The sequence below is a fragment of the Thamnophis sirtalis genome, unplaced genomic scaffold (genome assembly GCF_051295495.1).
Source record: "Thamnophis sirtalis isolate CommonGarterSnake01/CBP01778 unplaced genomic scaffold, rThaSir2_p1.2 scaffold_3, whole genome shotgun sequence".
Taxonomy (NCBI): domain Eukaryota; kingdom Metazoa; phylum Chordata; class Lepidosauria; order Squamata; family Natricidae; genus Thamnophis; species Thamnophis sirtalis.
The window spans coordinates 58,205,077-58,226,588 of NW_028261383.1; the positions used below are offsets into that span (position 1 = coordinate 58,205,077).

The 21,512-nt window shown below is 36.5% G+C and overlaps 1 protein-coding gene across 1 annotated transcript in view; it reads right to left on the reverse strand.

Moving 5' to 3' along the window:
* Nucleotides 1-21,512, reverse strand: part of PLXND1 (plexin D1) — a 169,923-nt gene that overhangs the window by 24,270 nt on the left and 124,141 nt on the right. The window contains exons 23-27 of the mRNA XM_087708935.1: nucleotides 20,956-21,063; nucleotides 19,993-20,123; nucleotides 17,398-17,596; nucleotides 5,346-5,492; nucleotides 1,136-1,292 (exon numbers count right to left, since the gene is read on the reverse strand). Of these exons, the coding sequence (XP_087565061.1) occupies nucleotides 1,136-1,292; nucleotides 5,346-5,492; nucleotides 17,398-17,596; nucleotides 19,993-20,123; nucleotides 20,956-21,063 (742 nt within the window). The remainder of the gene's footprint in view (nucleotides 1-1,135; nucleotides 1,293-5,345; nucleotides 5,493-17,397; nucleotides 17,597-19,992; nucleotides 20,124-20,955; nucleotides 21,064-21,512) is intronic.

A 21,512-nucleotide genomic window follows, 5' to 3' on the forward strand; every position in this document is an offset into this window, starting at 1 on the left:
GTGTTTTATTTGATGGTTTGGTCTTCAATAATAATAATATATGTATTTATTTAGAAAATTTATATTGCTGCCTACTCGCACATAGTCACGCAAGGTGGCTTACAAGGCTATAAAAACACCATATTAAAGAAAAAAAAAGAATAATAAAAATAAAATAATTAATACCCCTCCCCTCTCCCTGGAGACAATACACATTCATACTAGCCATTTAATGGGCTCCATCCTGCTCTGGGTTCCCCAGGCCTGTTGGCAGAACCACATTTTCAGGGCCTTCGGAAAAAGTGTTATAGTAGGGGCCAGTCTAATATTTGGGGGGGGGGGGGGGGATGACATTCCAGAGAAGGGATCCACCATGAAAAAGGCCCTTCTCCTGGGTCCCTCCAGATATATCTCTTTAGTGCCATCTCTATTTATTACATCATTTACATATCCAAGAATATATGTACACATACTAGGAGTGAGTTCCACAAATCTACAGTGCCGTTTAGAACTGGTTCCAGCTCCCTCCCCCCTCCCGTCTGCACATCATCAAGATGAAGAGCGAGAGGAGGAATTCTGGGAGTTGAAGTCCACAAGTCTTAAAGCTGTCAAGTTTCAACACCCCTGGGGGATTTTTTCTAAAGGGTTAGGGGTGCAAGGATCTTGTAACTTGACAGCTTTAAGACTTGTGTACGTCAAATGCCAGAGTTTCTGAGCCAACATTTTGGTTGCTAAGTAAGAATGTTGTTAAGTGAGTTTCACCACATTTTACAAGCTGGCTACGCCCATCCAGTCACATGTCTGGCAAGCCACTCCCACAAAAGAGATTCTAAAAATTTTTGAAACCCACCACTGAGACATGCGCACACTCCGCCTCAATTCAACCCATCTCTGACTTTTTTCATTCCTGGGGTTTCTAGGTTTGGGGATTACTTTGTTTGTATGTAACTTAAGCATTTTTAATGGCAAAGTGAATTTTGGAAAACAAACAAAACAAAGACCAAATCTCTTAAAGAGCTGCTTAATTCCCAACAGCTGATCACAAAAATACACTAAGGGAAGATATTCCATGTCTGGATATTATCTTGTATATGATGAGAATTCATATTCAAAAGATAAAAACTGGTGTTTCTGAACAAAAAAACCCCGTACTTACCTAGGTCAACATCTTCCACTCTTGGCCATTGGGAGTATGGAATATTCTTGCAAAAGGCTTCAAGTATCTTCTCTTTAACTTGACTGAGCGTATCTGTATCCATTACTCGAACGCTCAGAGAGTCCATTCCACAGCCTTGGAAAGACACATTAAGATTCTGTGGAGGAAAATGGTTGCTAAGGTTGTAGGTGATGTGCTCAAGTTATAAGACATAAAAAGCCTATGAACCATAGACTCCCAAGAATTCTTGGCAAATCTAGCTGCCATATATTAAAAGAAAGAAGGAGGGCAAGAGATGAATTTTAAAGCTACTGAAAAGCACTGATTTATAGTTCAGTAAATTAATATTGACTGTTTTATTCAAGGCAGAATGAGAACATTGTAAGCTCCCTTTGAACTGTCTGTCTATGGACTTAAGGTCTGAAATACAGGAACCGTATCATGCACTTGGTGTTTTCTTCCATAAATTCATTTTTAGCACCAGTGAATATGGGTACAATGAATGCAAGTGATACCTTACTTTGCCTTAGAATGATGATGAACACTGTCTCTCTCTGTGTGTGTATGAGAGAGGGGTGGGAGGGAGGGAGGGAAAGAGAGATATGTAACATAGAGGTACTACATAATAAATGACCTTGACTGTTCTCTGGGCTAAGCAGAAATTACATTTAGCAACCTGAGCTCCTGTGTCTCTTTGTTGCTACCACTGCTGCATTGACATAGTTCTCATAAATATAAGCAGATAAAACCTAGACATGTGTCTTAACTTAACTACCTCAGACTGCAAATGAGGGTTGATATGATGAAATACTTCTCTACAAGACAAAAAAAAACCCCCACCCCCAAACATAAAAAAACACATTAGGGAGAAAGCTTTGCTAAAATCCCCCTGCCTTGTATCTTAGCTTATTAAATATAGTTGGATTTTTAAAAAAAATACAGAAAAGCAATCAAATACATCTTTAAATGCAGTTGGACATGACACAGTTTAAGAAAGCTTTACAATGTATTTTGCTTTTTGGAATAATCAGGCCCATGCAGCATTTGTAGCAATAAGAAGATTTTTACGAGAAATTGCATTTGTAAACATAGTGTTCTCTTACATTTTTGTGCTCCTTTTGAATTAACTAGCTATAATCTACTAGCTAGTTGATTCAAAAAGAGCAAAAGACATCAAGAGAGAAAACTGTATTTTTTTTTACCATTTGCAAATAGACATTAGCTGAAGATTATTCTTGATAACTGAACATGTCAAGATTCCATTCCTGAATATTTTACTCAGGATTTTATTCCATTAAAACAATATTCAGCTGGAAGTAGTGTGACTATATATAATCATGCACAGTATATTCACAAAGAATGTGAAACAGAGGGGTTCCAAATGTATAATTGGTAATATCTTATGAATATGACTTGACAAGAGCATTTATTTTATTTTATTGTTATTCTGTCTTCGGATGAATTGAAGGTGGGATACATTTCTAATGTTCCCAATTTTGCATACTACAGCAACCTGTGACATGGGTTGGACTGAAAGAGAATGAAAAGAAGCCCCAGCTGGTTTTAATGACCGAGGGGATAACAGGAAGCATGATCTTCTGACTTCTAATCCAACACTTCAACCATCAAATCAAATTGGCTTTCTCTTTTGGACAGCAAAATGCAGCCAGTCCTTGACTTAGGAACGCAATTGAGCCCAAAATTACTGTTGTTAAGTGAATTTTGCCCTATTTTGTGATAATTATAAAGTGAATCACTGTAGTTGTTAAGTTAGTAGCATGGTTGTTAAGTAAATCTGGCTTCCCAATTGAGCTTGCTTGTCAGAAGGTAACAAAAGGTGTTTACATGATCCTGGGATCCTGAAACCATCATAAATATTGATCAGTTGCCAAGCAACTGAATTTTAACCACATGACTATGGGACCATGCTGCAACATTCAGTCATAAGTGTGAAAAACAATCATAGGTCATTATTGCAGTGATGGCAAACCTTTTCGACACCGAGTGCCCAAACCGGAATGTGTGTGTGTGTGTGTGTGTGTGTGTGTGTGTGTGTGTGCGTGCACGCGCGCCGGAGCATTGGAAACCTAAAGACCCAGCTGGCCGGTGCACATGCAGGCACTGGCCACCTGGTCTTTGGCTTTCCTGCATGCACAAATGGGCCAGCCAGCTGGTCTTCGTTGGAAACCAGAAGAGCAGCTGGCAACAGCGCACATGCCCACGTGCCGTAGGTTTGCCATCACGGCACTATTGTAACTTCAAATGGTCACTAAATGAACTGTTGTTAGTCAGGGACTACCTGTATGATGTCTTTTGTACTGCATACATTCAGTCCTACATATCTGAAAGTCTTATAACCCAGAGCTGTTAAGAGATGGGAAGTTTATAAAAGTTTAATGAATTCTAATTTTTGTTATGACAGCAGGTTGGGTTTCTACCCCTGTTTCTGGACCTCAACTATTCAATATACTGTCTTGGGTATTGCAAGTTGTAGACAGTTCTGCTTGTATCACGGGAATATGTTTTTATATATGCACTTTCAAAAAAGAATCAATTGTGGACTGTTTATGTGCTATTAATGATATCTCTTAATAGAATTGTGCATTCATTTTTTATTTCAACCACTGATAAACAAAGACTCAATTACATTTCCCCCATTTATTCCTATGGGGTTATTCATGAAAGACAAAGCTGCCCTTGAATTCTGCACTGTAAATTATCGTTCAGTTAGGAACAAGGATATGGCCATAAGGCAAAAGATTCAGTGCCCCAAAACTGTTCTCATTTACACCATCATAGCTTCTGAGTGAGACCCCTGATTCTGTGACAACTCTTCTAGATTTACACAACTGCAGTTGAATGCAGAGTTTAATTTTCATTTTGCAGAGATTTGACTGCTGCATTTACTAACTGGCTGAATTTAACACACGAACTAACACGAACCAATTTATAATCAGCGTAATTTTTCTATTTCTTCAATGTTTGTATTAAAAGCATCATAACCTTGAATAACTAACAACTGTTTTCATCAGCTATGAATTGATGATTCGATATATACTCTGTCTTTCAGGTCTTAGCAACACTGACTTTTTAGGAATTGCATATCTCATATAAGTTTGTACAATTGCTATCATTTGATACACAGAATAGGTAGCCATGTTTGTACAAGAGGTATCTAATCTACATAATTCCTACGAAAACTGTACTTTGGGTACATTCCGATTTGTCAACCTCAATTATTTTGTGTTTGGCTAATAATCTCACTACACATGATCAATTTTCAAGGTCTATTTTTTCTAATACACTGTCATGGCTGCCATTCTGCTAGCCTAGCATCACAAGCTGACAGCCTGACATTAGCAACGGGGGGGGGGGAGGGGGCGAAGAGGATTGGGATGTAGGGAGGAAGTGGTGGTGGGGAGGGTAAGGCGTGAGAAACACCATCCAGCCCAAGGTCACTCATTGGAATGCAGAGTTGGCAAACTGAGGGTCCATTACCAAACAATATACAAGCACCCAATTGGACATTAATTGACAACAGGGGAATGGCTGGGGAAAAGGGAAAGCTCATTGTACCATTTTGCACGCGAAAACGCCAGATCCACCTTTGCTATGGTAACTACTTAAGCTTTAGTAAAGTACACTTGTGGTAAAACAATGGGCCAGGAGTTTTTCTTTGCTAGATGACTGAATGGAACAATTGACATACACTTAAGTTGGACAACACTCCCCTCCCAAATACTTCTGTATAGAGTAGTGTCTCCGATTTCAAGGAGAATTGACATGTCATTGGGGCTGCTGTTACTAGAAAAACAATGACTTATCTTTTTTGGGGGGAAAAACCAGAGTTGTAAGTGAAAAAAAACTAATTTAGTTTGGGAAGAAGTTTTCTAATCTCAGGGGAGCTTGCTAACTGAATGAACACTTAGAAAAATCATGATTTGATCCCTGCTGTCCTTTTTTGTCTCCGGTCACAGTTTCAGCCACTTTGTCTATCAAGGCAATAAGTAACCAGTGGTGGTTGCTTAGGAACAGGATGCATTTTTGAATTTCAGAACAGAGATTCATACTCAGAAAGAGGTATCGGCCTCCCTATTGCATCAAACATGCTTTCAAACCTTAAGGTGTCCTTGGTTACAAAAGCCTCACAGGCAACTGTGAAAGTAACAAACACATTTTTATTTTATTTTTTAAAAAAGGAGATTCTTACCCTTGGCTTTGCTTCGATGTTCTCTCTCAATAACCATTCTTCATTAAGTGTGTATCTTGCTTTTCCAGTGATGGCATCAATAGATCCTTTATTGATCTGTTGTTTAATAGCACACAACAGCAGAAAAAAGGGCTCCCCTACGGTTTCCTATTAGATGAAATAACAAGTTATGATTTTCTGAGCATAAACTAACAATGGACTTTTTAAAAATAACATTGTCCATATATACAAAGGGTAATTCACACCTCTAGCTGTAATACTAGTGTATTACAAAGTAGCCCAAAAACGCTACTTATTACCCTGCAAAAGCAAATACAATTATTCACTTACGGGAAAGTTTAAGAACCAACATGAAAACATTCAGGCTGAAAGATTATAGTACAGGAACAACTATACAATTTAGCTTTGTTCAATATCCTGTGCAACTACAATATTTATACTGAGACGATGGATCTGGGTGAGGTGATCCAATGGTTTGAGGTGAAATTTCATCAATATGATGATGATCTCCAGCTTTGTATCTCCTGCCTAAGTGATACCATGGAGAATCTTGTCTCAACGCCTAGAGGCTGAGCAGCCTGGATGGGGCACTATGGGTTTAGACTCAACCCATGCAAGATTGTGGCTTTGGATGCTTCCTGGATAAGGTGACATTGCCTCAGATGAATCTGGTGTGCAATTTGGGTGTCTTCTTGGACTCATAGCTCCTGCTGGAGCAGGTGGTAGTCATGAGGGCATTCACACCCCTTGGGTGCACCAGTTGCACCCATACCTGGATCAGGAAACTTTGCTCATTGTCCCTCATGCCCTTGTAACGTCCTATTTGGACTAGTGCAACATAATCTACATAGGGCTGTCCTTGAGAAGCACATAGAAGCTTCAGCAAGGACAGAATGTAGCTGCATAGGTTCTAAATGATGTCGGCTACATGACTCATTAACACCATTGTTTTGGAGCCATCATTGTTTGCCAGGGTGTTTCCAGATGCAAGTTAACTGCTTGTCAACTTTAAAGCATTTCATGGCTTGGCACCGGGTTATCTGAGGGACCATCTTCTCCCAGTTGTTTTACCCATGCAACCTGGTCCACCAGGATTTATATGCTCTGGATTCCATCAGCTAAGAATTGTCGAGTGGTGAGGACCAGGAGATGTGCCTTCTAGCCATCCTCTATCGAACCTTCTTCCTCCAGATGAATCTTAATATCAGGATCCAAGGCCCTGAGTAAGTGAAGGGCCCTATTTCTTGGTTATGTTGACACCAATGGAATATAATGTCTCTTGGCTGCTATTAGTATTTCATTTCTTTTATGTATTGTGTTTTAATTATTTTAACTATTTTTATGATTGTTTGCTGCTCACAGTCACTGGTTTGAGAGGGCTGGTTATACTAACCAACCAACCAACCAACCAACTTTTAAAAATGAATTTTCCACAAACTTTTAATTCAATAATTACTTTATATGGCAACATTCAAATTGGATAGCAGTAACTTTATTAACATTTTCTGTATTAGATTGTTAAAGAATCCAAGGGGAATTTTTCTGATTAAATTCATGTCAACATCAGAAAGCCCTTTTAATGTCATTAGTTAATATTTGTTTCATTCATTAAAGGGTGTATTTAATTTTGTGATACAACTTCAGCTCTCCCTTCTGAATATCTAACTGCTCTAGTACAGCTATTATAAAAATGTTTTAGAACTCCACGTGATCCACATCTGTTCATTCAAATTCCTCCACTTGACGGATACTAATATTACACATCACTACTGGAACAGGGTTATTACTAGCTTTCATTCAGTTTGTTCCGGACAATATAAACACGGCTGCTCATGAGCATGTATTCCATCTGTTTTGTAGTGCCAATATTTAATTTTTTACCAGCATAATTTCTTCTGATAAAATGAGAATAAAGGGGTATTACATGACAGATTATGACATTCAATCATTCTCATTTTATGGAGAGGTTTTTTTTCCAACATTTGCCTCCATTTATCCACTATTCTGATCCTTTCAGAAAGAAAAGATGGAATAGTTGGATAATCTATTATGAGGGGTAGCAGCAGGAACACTACAAGCAGTCCAGGAACACCCTCCGAGGTTACTGTATTTAGTACTATTTCTTTAGCTTCACTTACAAAGTTGGGGAGAATAAAGTTTCAAGAATGCTTGCTGAGAAAGCAGATTTTGCTATGAAGCTACAATGGATTAGTGAGTAGTTTATACACTAAATTTAGACGCAGCCTATGAAAAATCAAGGTCAGTTTTGCATTCTGGATCTACAGTAGATTCAGATTTAAGTCCCTTACATCAACACTCTGTCCTCCAACAAACAAGGCTGAACCTCCGCGCAAAATCTATTAAAGTCTCAGAGACAAAATATGTGTCAATCATACTGCTGCTTCTATAGCTAGTGAATGTGCTTTATGAGAAGGCCACACTGACAGAACTGGTATTTATTGCCATGGCATCACATATACTGCATCTGATTAAACAGAGTGCATGAGTTTTTTCTACTTTGTTTTGAAAGATATTGCTGAAAAAAAAAATCCAGGGATTTTCAACTACTGCTGCAGTATTTTGCAACAGGTTTAATGGCAAGTAAGGGTTACTGCTGAAGAAAGAAATACAAAATGTAGCCATAAATATATAGTTACTTGGGCTAAGAAATTCATTTAAAAATGGAAAAGGAAACACACAGAAAACAATTGCTGATGAAATAGCAATGCTTGGAATGTTTTACAAAATTATTGTGGGAAATATGTTTGGAAAGAACTTGGCTTTTTATTGTGTTAAAACACGATTAATAGGTTTCCTTAAAAGAGAAAAAAAATCCATTGTATTTGGGCTTTTTTTTAATTAGACATTTTGACTGGTGACTGTAATATGGTTCCTTCAAATAAATCTTGAACATAAAAATAACTTGCATGAATAAAAATAGCAAATTGAGATCTTTTTTTTCAAATATTCCTTATACGATGTTTTCAAACTGTTTCTCTATATGCCTCCACCTAAATGGTCACTTGAAAAACATAAAATAGAATATCAGGCAAATTTATATGCTATTCTTATACCAAGACGACTTTATGCAATGCTATAAAGTAGCTGGTTCAAGCACAGCATGTTGTACAAACACAATGTATTGTGTTAATTCTAGAAAACCAGGTTTTCATGGTTTAGTATATGTATATCATCATCATCATCATCATCATCATCATCATCATCATCATCATCATCATCATCATCGAAATGTTTGTGTGCCATCTAATCTCAAGGTTATGGAACCATGTTAAAATGAGCTATAAAATGCCTAGAATGCAAACAAACAAAATCTATTATGTTTTGTTTCTAAAAACTTCAAGCAGTTGCAAAGCAACTATATGCAAGGACTACTTGTACACTGACTGTGGTAAATCTAGGCCTCTTGGAGAAACATCACAATTTCTTTCATACTTAAATGCTGAATAAGTCTGGCTCAAGGTTGACTCAACCTTCCATTTACTCAACCTGGTTGGTAAAATGAGGATTCAGATTATTGGGGGCAATATCCTGACTCTGTAAACCATTTAGAAGGGGCTTTAAAACATTGTGAAGTGGTATATGTCTAAAGTGCTATTGCTATTGTTGCCGTAAATTACTGTATCAGCTTCTTACTTGGCATGACAATCCATATTTCCACGGATCATGAGCTTCCTAGAATATGAGAAACATCAAGATGGGAATTCCATGTAAGAGATCGATCTAGCCATGCTGTCCACACATATACACATTCACCCATAACTTTAGTACCCATAACTTTGATTAACTCTGATGAATCAAATGAAGTCTTGCAGATTGACCAAATCAGCAGACAATGAAGAACTGAGGCTAGCCTAGTTTAATTTACTCTGCACTAAGAACAAAACAGATTTTCTTATTAAATATTGAACAGCTTGATTGGAGTAACCAAGAAGTTAGGCAGAATCTTACATAAAGATACTAATTGAAATATAGGTTTGTCATTGCAGTTGCCTTTTGTTTAGCAATAGCAGTTAGACTTATATACCGCTTCATAGGGCTTTCAGCCCTCTCTAAGCAGTTTACAGAGTCAGCATATCGCCCCCACAGTCTGGGTCCTCATTTCACCCACCTTGGAAGGATGGAAGGCTGAGTCAACTTTGAGCCGGTGAGATTAGAACCGCTGAACTGCAGATAGCAGTCAGCTGAAGTGGCCTGCAGTACTGCACCCTAACCACTGCACCACCTCGGCTCTTACAGGATGGATAACTACGATCAACTATTTTGAAAGTTTGCATTATTAGAACACAAATGGATGGATTGTTTGGGAGGGCATTAATGTAAAACAAATGTGTACATCATGTAATGCTAACTTATGAGGAAAAATGTAAGCAGCAGGAATTTTCTTCACCACACAATTGTTAAGGACTTTTTGCAGCAGCTGTTTCAAATATATGTTGTGATTAAAGGGGGTAATTGAAAAACTAAAAACAGATCTAACATCATATATGTCTCATGGCCTAATGCTACAAGAGAGTTAGTTAATATCTGTACAAAAACAACTTGTATGAGTGGATATGTTTCACAGAAACAAATTAGGTACATTTTGAAGATATCTGATTAGCATATTTTACACACACACACAAAGATGATACTCATATTTTTTTTAAAAAATCATTTCTCTACTGGAAATAGGAATAAGCCTTCAACAATTACAAAAAGTTATGATTTATTTTCTGTGATTCTAGAAATCTGTTGAATGGGCTTTTGGAAATTAAAAGTGTGGGTAGAATTAGAAGTTATTGTATCATCAACAGATTGAATAAAAATCTCATTACGGTCACCATTTATAAATGAGCCACTAAACAACGTAATGAAAACTCTGTGGAGTTATAGTTCCATAAAACAAAATTGATTTTTGGAAAGTCTATTTTGAATTTTTATTCATTAACACTGCCCTCTTCATGAAAGGTTTTTTGGAAACAGATGATGGAAAGCAAATAACTGATGAATCTCTTAGGCACATACCATCAATCAATATGCTAAATTGTCTAATTTCATCAAGAAAGGAACTTTTCTAGTTTGCTATGCCATACATTAAGGAGCAAAGACTGGAAATGGGTAAAGTACTTGAAGACAGACCAAGTTTTAGAGTTTTACAGCAAGATATGTTGGGTTGCTGTGATTGTTTATGCCTGATCATTACCATCTTTCCTTAGCAGCTCAACAGAAGACAAGTTTTGCTTCTTACACTGAACTCTTCGCTCAGCTGGAAACCGTAGGGATTCAGGGATCAGAATAGGTACACAAACAATCTGAATAGCTACAACTTCATATCAACCCTAGAACAGAGGACAAAACCCTTCTTTCAGATATTGAATAAAAGGTCCTGCTAAAATAAAAGCAGGTTTTTTTTAATAAAAATAAATAGGCTCACTATAAAATTTAAAAAGTCATGTTTCCTTACAGCAGAATATTTTTAAAGAAAATACTACCATTCACAATTGATATTCAACACTGGTACCAAAATGAATCCCTGCATGCTTGCTGTTCTACTACCAAAAAACCATCAAAAGATAACGATTTTTGAAAAAAAATCTGTTGCTGCAATTAGATTAGAGTTAGCATTAAAAAGGAAGGACTTAGAAAGATCAATGAGAGCCATATCGATAAATGCTGGCTATTGAGAATCACAGATTATTGGAATTGGGTAGTTAAAAGTGGTAAAAGTCAGAGCTGAAGAAGCTGCTTGGATGAGAAGCGAAACATCTTCAAAGAAAAACCAGAAAGTCCATTTGCCTCTTGAAAAAAGACAACTTTAATAAGAAAATTGGAAAAATATTTATAAATGTATTTATCTAAAATTTTCTGATGGTCCTAATAGTTTGTGGTCACCACCTTCAACTTTCATCTCCAGTTTAGGAGAAACAACTTTTGGATATAGCAATAGCAGTTAGACTTATATACCGCTTCATAGGGCTTTCAGGCCTCTCTAAGCGGTTTACAGAGAGTCAGCATATTGCCCCCAACAATCCGGCTCCTCATTTTACCCACCTCGGAAGGATGGAAGACTGAGTCAACCCTGAGCCGGTGAGATTTGAACAGCCGAACTGCAGAACTGCAGTCAGCTGAAGTAGCCTGCAGTGCTGCATTTAACCACTGTGCCACCTCGGCTCGATATATCCAGAAGTCTCTCCTAAACTAAATGCAAGGCAGTATTCTTTGTTGGAGGTTTGCAATCTTGTTTTCAGTTGCGCTTGACTTCACTTACTAGTTCCAAAGCAATAAGAAATGTCACTGCTTTATAATGTTTCCTACACAGCAAATAGCCGGATGATTTACAACTTATTCCCAAGTCTGAAAAGGAAACAGATTTGTGATGCTTCAAACACCATCTTAAAGTTATTCTTTCAGTGCATAGGATAATCCCTGGTATCTCATCTAGGAGGATTAAAAAGACACTTATTTCAGTTCTTATAAGTAGGTTCAAAATCTACAGATTGCATTCAATTAAAACAGAGGCTTATCAAGACAGCCACCTTACTATGATCTGCTCCTGTTTGTAAGGTAGCCAAAATACGGTGGCATAATTTGTTGCATTCAAACAGCCAATCTCGATGCTGCCTCAGAAATAAATCTCTTTAGCTGTGCCATCCCTACAGGTTTAATAGAGACAAGTGAAGGACAGCAATTCATTGCTGAATTTCCTTTCCCACTAGCATTCCTACTTTTACTTGCTAGATCAGAAAAAAGCATACACTCCCAGCAGGGTTACCCAAGGAGTGAAGGTTGTGTCGGTCGCCTGGTTAAAGCAAGCAAGCATTTATATTTTGGCAGTGGGGATATAGAAAGATGCTGGAAATGGATTGTTGCTTTAATGATATGGATAAAGGCAATGATTTCATGGGAGAAGGCAATGGTGAATCATTCCTGTATTGTACTAAGAAAGCCACATGAACATACAACATAATGTGAATGACAACATAGTGCTGCACAATAGGCCTCTCAGGCTGGAGTGCATTTACTAAGGAAGTGACTTTTTAAAGAGGACCTAGGGATCCTTTGGATATAAATACTTTGGATATAAATACTAATATATGACCAGATTAAAACTGATGTTGCCATGTAGAAAAAGAAAATTCAAACTTGTAAGATTACAATGAAAACATAGAACTTAAGAAGTATGAACATGGAAAAACACAACACAGTGAAAGAAGAAATGAATCAGTTCTGCACTGATATTTTACATAATCACAGATTGTAATGGACTGGAATTGTACACATTAGGTCAGAAGATCATACTCAGGATATGGGAAAAAAACAGGAATGGCAATGGTTTCATAAAGCAAAAACAGTGCTTGTCCACAATGTACTCAGCAACCAACTAATATAAATCATTCTTCATTGAAATCTCTTTAAGATGACAAGTTTATGTTTTCACCACTGATGAAGAAGAGGAAGTGATGAGTTTTATAGCCACATTCAATTTGAAATAAACAGAACATCAGCTAGTAAGATTATTTGTTTGAGGTTCATGATTGGCATGCCAAAATTAGAAACATTAAGGAAGAAAATATAGTGAGGCTATATGGCCAAGAAAACCAAAATGAAATAGGGTGATAATTTCTGCCAATCCAGTCATTTCTTCATTGCTAAGCCAAACTTAAACAACTAAAATAATGTTTATATACTTTAACAATATCAGATGAAGTAAAGAGAAATCAAATAGAGTAGAGGGGGTATTCAGTCAGTTTGGACCAGTTTGCCTGAACCAGTAGTGGAAGTTATGGGTGGGCTTGCCCACCCGCCCCTGCTCTATGCCATCCTATTTAGGCACATTTTCAAGCCGCACGCATTCGTGCAAGCCGTCTGTGTGAGCAAAGTGAATGCATGGATGGCCGTGCATATGCGTCGATGGGGCATGTGCGAGCGAAGTGAGCATGTGCGCACATGCTCACATTTGCAAACCGGTAGGGGAAATAAGTGAATACCACCCCGGAAATAGAGTATACTATTAATGCAGAGACAGAGTTCAGTGATAATACCAAAGATGTAGCCTGCGTCTTACTGTCAAAGAGAGCACAAATTGCTCATGTGTAGTTTCCAAGTTAAACAAAAGTAGAAGACAGCCAGCCATGTTTCCATGATACGATTTTGAACATATACTCACTATTTTCAAGGAAAACATCAGTAATCAGTTTGGTGTTTCACTGATAGGGAACCAAAGGAATTGTGGAATGAAAACAAATAAAGTTGTTATGGATAAATGTGAAAAGAGACTGTCAAAGATTTTTTTAAAAAACCACAGAAGCAAGTAACTAGATGACTGAACCCATGGTGGAAATTGCCAAGAAGATAAGCCAAAGCCAAGAAAGACAACAATCTCTTGAAGGAACATAATAAAGAATTCCACAGGCTGTTAGAAGAAACAAGAAGCAGCATTATGACATCTATAAAGATGATGAGAATGGAAACAGACACAGAACTATCTAGAAAGTCTTCCAAAAGATTTCTGAACTCAGATGGATTTTCCAATCTCAATTTAGCGTGCTACGTGATGTTAGTGGACAGATAGTATCTGATTCAAAAAAGATGGAAGAGTATATGAGATTCTATACAGTACAGATGTCAACACCCAAGATATTTTAGGAAATATTCCATACTTACAAAAACCTCTAATATTACAAGATGAAGTTAGATCAGCACTCTCTGATACATATTCTCCCCTCAATTATTCAACCTATATGCTTAAGGGGTGTGGTAAGTGTGCCGTAAAAATATTTTTTCACCACTGTTGTAACTGCAAATGGTTGCTAATTGAGGTACATATGTACACTGAGCTTTAACACAACAAGAACACCAGAAAGAAATATAGCATTGTCTTGTTCTTATCAAAATCAATGCTCTTTCAAACTGTCTAGTTTACTGGCAGGCTATTTCAGATTCAGCCAATCATATTGCCCTGCAAAATACAAAAAATAAATACTCTATTATCACACCTTCCATAAAGAATCAATGTCTGTGTATAAAATTTCTCTCCCCCCCCCCTTTCTTATAGCTAGGACAATCTCAGATTTAAAAGAAGGGGGCAGGATGCACAAAGATAGTTCATGTTTTAGATTAATGGTCAGGATTTTAAACTGTATTTCAGTTTCCTACTACAACCTTTTTATCTTTTATCATTCCTATGTGCTTCAAATACTTCCTTCAAACAAGTCTTATCCCTTCATATGATCATAAAATAAGATCTATAGTATTAAAAATGCTAGTCAAGGCACAATTCTTTCTTCACTTGTACTGGAATTAAGGAATTGAAAGAAAAAGAGGCCTGAAAGCTGCAGATATTAATTTCTTTTATAAGATATCCTACTCAAATCCCATAGGACAAAACTTGATTTCCTTCCAGAAAATTATATACTGTTGCTTTATATCCCCCTTCAGGAGATATTAGGCAGTCAGCTTTGGTGGTATCGGATTCCAACAGAGTTCTTTTCTCTCAAGAGAGGTTTCTGCTTTCTTACAATGACTTTATGCAAGATCAGGCGATTTTAGCACCAGAATCTTTTTTAAACCCAACTTGTTTCTTACTTTCCCCCATTCCCAGTTTATTGAATAGTTAATATCAAGCATACAATGGCCTTTTGCACTAAAAACATTGTCCCTGATAACATGGGAAGCCACTTCTTTCAGTGATTATAAGTTCTCTCTGGCTGTTACTTTATTTTTATTTATTTTTTCTCTGTTTTTGTTTTTTGTTGTTTTCATTGTGAGTCAAGATATTAAGATGGGGGGGGGGGTTCCTATAAATTTACTAAATAAATTAATACAGGAATAACCTGATTTAAATTTTAGGGTTAGGCTCTCTATGTCTATAATTAAATAGTATAAATGTTTTCTTTAATGGGGGAATTCTAGATAAATGTATTTTATAGTGTTGCTGTTTTGTAATTAGAGCAATTATGCCACAATCTTTGTTTAAAGATAATGTAAATGTTTAAACGAAAGAAAGGAAGGAGTCAACATTGTGTACATTAAAATGACAGTCCCAGAAACACTTATTTGAGAGAATTGAGCATTGGCATAGATGAATGCTTTACTTTTAACAATCTTTTTTTAAAAGGTACAATATGTTCTATTTTGTTTCCACGTGCGCGCGCGCGCGCGCGCGCACACACACACACACACTATTCTCTTTGGAAGTAAGAATAATGCAAAAAGTGATAAAAATACAAGTGATGGAAAAAGATGAAATCAGGCCAAAAAGTGTACAAGTGAAAAATTTGTACATACATTTATGCAAATAAAAATTATTTCTCATTTCTGGCAACATTTTTCACCCATCCTTGAACCCGTGTAAACAGTTCTTAATATTCTCACACTGTTATGCATTTTTGACTTGGTTAGTACTGCATAATAAAATTCAGAGAAATGTAAATATGGAAGGATAACTGAATACATATTATTCAGAATTTTTTAAAAAATTCAGGCTGGTTCTTATTAATGAATTTTCCCCAGGAAATCAAAATATGTCTGGCATAATTTAGTGGGAAAAACTTGTAAACACATTTGTAGAGAATTTACCAAATGAAGGATTCCCAAAATAATTTTATAGGAATTAGAGAAATAGCTGAGGAATCCTCAGTGTATGAAGAGGATTAGCGTGAGCATGGTTTAAAATTAAGTTACCTCTGAAAAAGTTTCTGAGCTTAATCCTTCAAAGAAAACTAAAACTTGAGCATTTCTTGAAAGCTGGTATCTGCTGAGATTATAAAGACAATATTTGTAAGTTGAACCCATTACTGAGATTTGCATAAATGGCTGCAGTTTACACTTGAATTTATTAGGTTGGCCTGATTATGGAAAAACCAGTTAGTAGTTTTCTAAAAAGCAGACAAAACTTCTTGAGGAGAAATGTGGCCAATGTGAGTAGTCTTAATTAATTTTTTTTTTACAAAAAATGGAGTGATTCTGAAACAAAATCTGAACAATAAAGAACTGAATATGGAAATTCCTAGCATCACCAATTAGAAACCTTGTTTTTGTGCAGAAAAGCTAATCTCTGCTAAATATTAGAATTAAGTTGCCCTACGGAAAGGCCTTCTCTTGGTATGCACATTACAATGATAAAAGTGATGTTCCATGTATTGCAACATATGAATTCCCCTGCAGTGTTGAAGCAGTTATTGCTTGTTGAAATCTTTACTCAAATGCTCAAATACATTGTATTTTTAAATTGCCACAGCTGCTTTTGTATTAGTTTTAGCAATTTAATAGTTCCTCAGTTTTCTGGGTGGTCCAGGCAGCTCACAAACCCTAAGTCTTACATGTCCAAAGATGTTCCTGGGAGGGTTGAGTAATAATGACATATCTAACTTATTTTGTTCTTGTGGAGTAGTAAAAAACTGCATAAATACAACGACCCCTGAATGGAAAACAACTAAAATGCTATGCAAAACTTCCAAATGATATTGATAAATCCTCCAATAGAATCAAGACACAAGTTGACATATCAGACTAATTTAGTACACTATCTGTTCTTGTGATTTGAAGTATCATAATAAGATGATGGAATGGTACCTGTCCTAAAGTTAAATTAATCACTTCAGGGTTAAAATTTCTCCAGGACCTACCCTGTTTTCCCGAAAATAAGACCTCCCTGGATAATAAGCCTAATTGGGCTTTTGAGTGATGTGCTAAAATAAGCCCTCCCCCCAAAATAAGCCTTCCCTGAAAATATTGCAATGCAGCAGCAACCATGAGGTGACCACACTCGCCATCTCTTGCACCTCAAAAATAATAAGACCTCCCCGAAAATAAGTGCTTATTTTGGTGGTCAACACGGTATTATTATTTTTTTAAGAAAAGAAAGTGATATTTCTGTCTTGTCAGTTTTGAAAACACTGAGTATTAGATAACGATCTATTAGACAACCAGTATTAAACTGCATAAAATGGAAAACTATATATTGCCAGGTCTTAAATGTCCAGTCTTTTTGATACACAGCCATAAGGATGCCTGCCACAATTAGGGAAGTTTTCACTTCCCAGTTTCTTACTCTGAGGAAGCTGTACATGCAGATAGACATCCAGTTGGTCAGCATCTTCTCAACCACAGATTCTGTCCTTCTCAGCATAAGCTTGGGGTTTTTAGAAGCAGAAGCATCAATGAGATCAACCAAGAGGTCCTTCATGATGCTGGTGTAGTACTCCAGTTTCCCATGCAATGCAACAGTAAGCAACGAGGCCAAATTGCATCTGAAGAAAGAGTTAATGAATAGTAACCGAGACTGATAATACCACATGCGATTCATCAATCAACATGAACAGAAATTAAAACCATGGTAACCTTCCAAATTGCTTTCACAAAGCTCCTCAAAAGTGTTGATGTTTCAAGCCATATGTATCACAGCTGTGCATAATCACATTGTATTATGCCACCCTTTGACAGAAATGGATGCCAATCGTTACAAGAAAAAAGGGGATAATAATAGAGAAGGTTAACACCTGCAAGTTGAGCTACAGCAAGGCAATGTTTTTAAAGCAAGACAAGAACAGCAGGAGCATTTGATTTCTAAAGAAAGATATATTTCATTGCAGATACAGCCCTTGAGAGTCCAGGCTACTTGTTCAGATCTACATCAAGAACAAAAATGGAAATAGTTCAGGGAATGGTCCTTCTACTTAGCTCCTTTCAATTTTCTTTCTATTTCTTTATAGTATAAGGTAATATAACCTCACCATCTGTCATTCAACCATTTCTAAATTTGAGCATCTATGAGAAATTTTCTGTACTATCAATTTTCCATGTGGTTCAAAAATCTGAGCATCTGTGATGCGATGGGTATTGAATGGTTCTTCTCACAAAAGTTGGCAAGCCGTCTATGCTCAACTTGTTGCCATTAAGGCTGCTCCCCAAGGGTGTGTTTAAAAGTTAGCGAGGCAAGGCAAACTAACACTCACATTTTTTCCCATTACACAGATTGAAGGGGCATTAGGGTAAAAAGGCCAAAAGGTTGATGTGGGATATAGACTGCCAAAATTCTCTCTGGAATAACTAGAGATTGCCCACAAATACTCTGGGCTGCTGATTTTTGTGAGTAACCGATAGAAATAGATATTTTTGCATCCTGTTGTGATCACCTGGGAGTTGTGGGTTCCATCAAGCTTTTATGGCCTCAGTGTTCAACGAAACTTAATCTTTTCAATCACTTTTTGATTCTTTAATAGCAATAGCAATAGCAGTTAGACTTATATACCGCTTCATAGGGCTTTCAGCCCTCTCTAAGCGGTTTACAGAGTCAGCATATTGCCCCCAACAATCTGAGTCCTCATTTTACCCACCTCGGAAGGATGGAAGGCTGAGTCAACCCTGAGCCGGTGAGATTTGAACAGCCGAACTGCAGAACTGCAGTCAGCTGAAGTAGCCTGCAGTGCTGCATTTAACCACTGCGCCACCTTGGCTCCTAAAGATTTAAGGATTCTTAAATTCTAAAGGATTCTAAAGAATCTTAAAGGATTTAAAATTGAAATCCTTTGGAACCACAAATCTGCCAGTTGCTGGTTGAGGTTCTCTTCAATTCGTTTAAAAAGGAAGAAAACTACATGCTTCTGGCTTTGTAAACCTTTTTTTTTTTTTTTTGCTTTTGCTATTTTCTGCAATCTACAGCAAAAAGATGATTTTAGAATTGCTTTTGGAAAGTTTTTAAATGCTACGGCTTTGTGATTAGATTTAAGGAAAGATTTGAAGTTAATTAGAAAGATGCTCTTGGGTAGGAAAAAAATATGTCTTGTTTACATTTCAAACTCAAAACCAGATTTTGAAGGTCAATTACTATAGAAAAAGATGGCTATTTTAAATGAAACATTTGGTCTGTGAAGTGCTTGAGCTTTTTAACGCTTTACTTCAGTTCTTACGGAAGATGAATGAATTTCTCTGCAGATTACCAAAATGGACTTTAAAATGGAATTCAAAATTACAACCCAATTTTACAAAGATTTTTATGGGGATTGTTAAGTGAATCACACAGTCCTAAATCTCCCAAATGGATCTTTTTTGCCATAAATCAGCCCCCCCCTCAAAAAGAGTGCAAATTGTGGTCACATGATTGTGGGACACTGCAACGAATTGAAATATAAATCTTTTGCCAAGCACCTGAAATACAGTCATGCAACGTGTGTGTGTGTTTGTGTGTTTGTGTGTTTGTGTGTTTGTGTGTGTGTGTGTGTGTGTGTGTGTGAGAGAGAGAGAGAGAGAGAGAGAGAAAGAGATTTTATGATGGCTAGAAGGATTTTATAGGCTGTAAATGACCCTTTTGGAGGCTGTTCTAACTCAGGACAATCACTAATCAACTGGTTATACATTGAGGATTATCTGTATAGTTACAAAGACTTTTGTTATGTAAGATTCATAACTTAGCACTATACTCCAGTTTATTAAATAATTAAATAAACCATTTTTGTAGAAGCACAAATAATAGGTTCAAAAAACAGTACAGAAAAACATAGAAAAAAACATTCTATTTTTCAGAAAGCATTTTCAATGAGAAAAAAAATCAGGGTAGACTCATCTAATTTTTCAGAATAACAGCTGTAGCCATCTTGAATTAAATCTGTGCTATGTCACATTAGCTTAAGATTTCAAAAAGTCATACCTGTCTCGTACAGCAAAGTCCTTTTGCTGCTCAAGAGCGTGGACAAACACAATGAGAAAGTGCTTGTTGTTAAGTAAGGTGGAGAACAATGCAATTCCTTCTTCCATATTTGGTCTACAGTTTTCAGGAATCTAAGGAAAAATCAGCAATCTGGATGAGAACTGAATGCTTCATATTTTTCTTTTTTCACATAAGTACAAAATAAACCTGCCAATAACCACACTGAAACTAATATTAAGACATACCACCCTAGTATGCAAACAAAGGAAATTAATATTGAATTTTCATATTATGAACCTAATTACTCAAATCCGTATATTATCTAATTTTTAAATTAGATGTTTGAACTCTATCATGTCAAAGCTCCTCCAATTGAGTCAGAACCCTTTTAACGGTAAATCTAATAGAGATTTCATTACGATTTGTACAAAAAGTAGACTATTTCTGACTTTACCTTGAAGAAACGAAAGCAGCAATAGAATTCTTTGCATTGCACTCACATACTTTTTTTTTTTTTTAAACTTGAATCACTAAGCACTATTTTTAGAGTAATGGAAGTAGTAATCACGTGGGCTTATATCAGACTGAATTCTTGGGCTAAAATGAATTATTTTAGACATTATGGACAAGTAATGCAGATGCAAAGAATGCAAATATATCAGTGATATTAACTAATCTCTTCAGGATATGTCAAACACTGAATATACGGTAGTTATAGTTATCTACAGCATGTATTTTCACAAACATTTAATATGTTCCAATTCTGTACAAGTCATAAAAAGATTTCATCAGTTTCTTCTATTTCCTTGAGAAGAAACTTTACTAGCTACTATACTTTTTCTTTTCCACTATCCCAAATATATCATATTCTTAAGCATTCATCATGAAATGATGAACTGATATAGTACTATATAATACAGTACAGTATAATAGTTAGGCTGGATTTACCAAAGAACTACCTACTTTCCATTCCCCCAACAATAATGGGTGCGTTTCTTGGATTTGAGATCCCATCTGGGAATTGAGGTGCTGGGAAGGTAGTATGTAGCGCTCCTCATAGAGAGAAGAACACTAGAAAAAATAAACAGAGGAAGCAAGAATTTTGAATTTAGCAAAAAAAGAGGCATAGTTTAATTCGTCATGTCTTTACTAAATTGTACATTAATAGGGCATTACTGTTTGACAGCTATAAGGAGATGTCATGACATGAGACCACTAAAAAAAAAGCAATAGCAATAGCACTTAGATTTACATTTTACCGACCTCTGAAGGATGGAAGGCTGAATCAACCTTGTGCTAGTCAGGATCAAACTCCTAGCTGTATGCAGAGTTAGCCTGCAACACTGAATTATAACTACCACCATGGCTATTTATATGTTTATAAATAAATTTATATGCCTTATGGAATCTTTAAACCCCTGCTGCAGATTTCTGAACGAACGAACAACAACTTTTGACAAAGCATGTTTTGGAAAAACAAAGCTCTCACAATACAGAGATCATGAACTCAATCGTCCAAT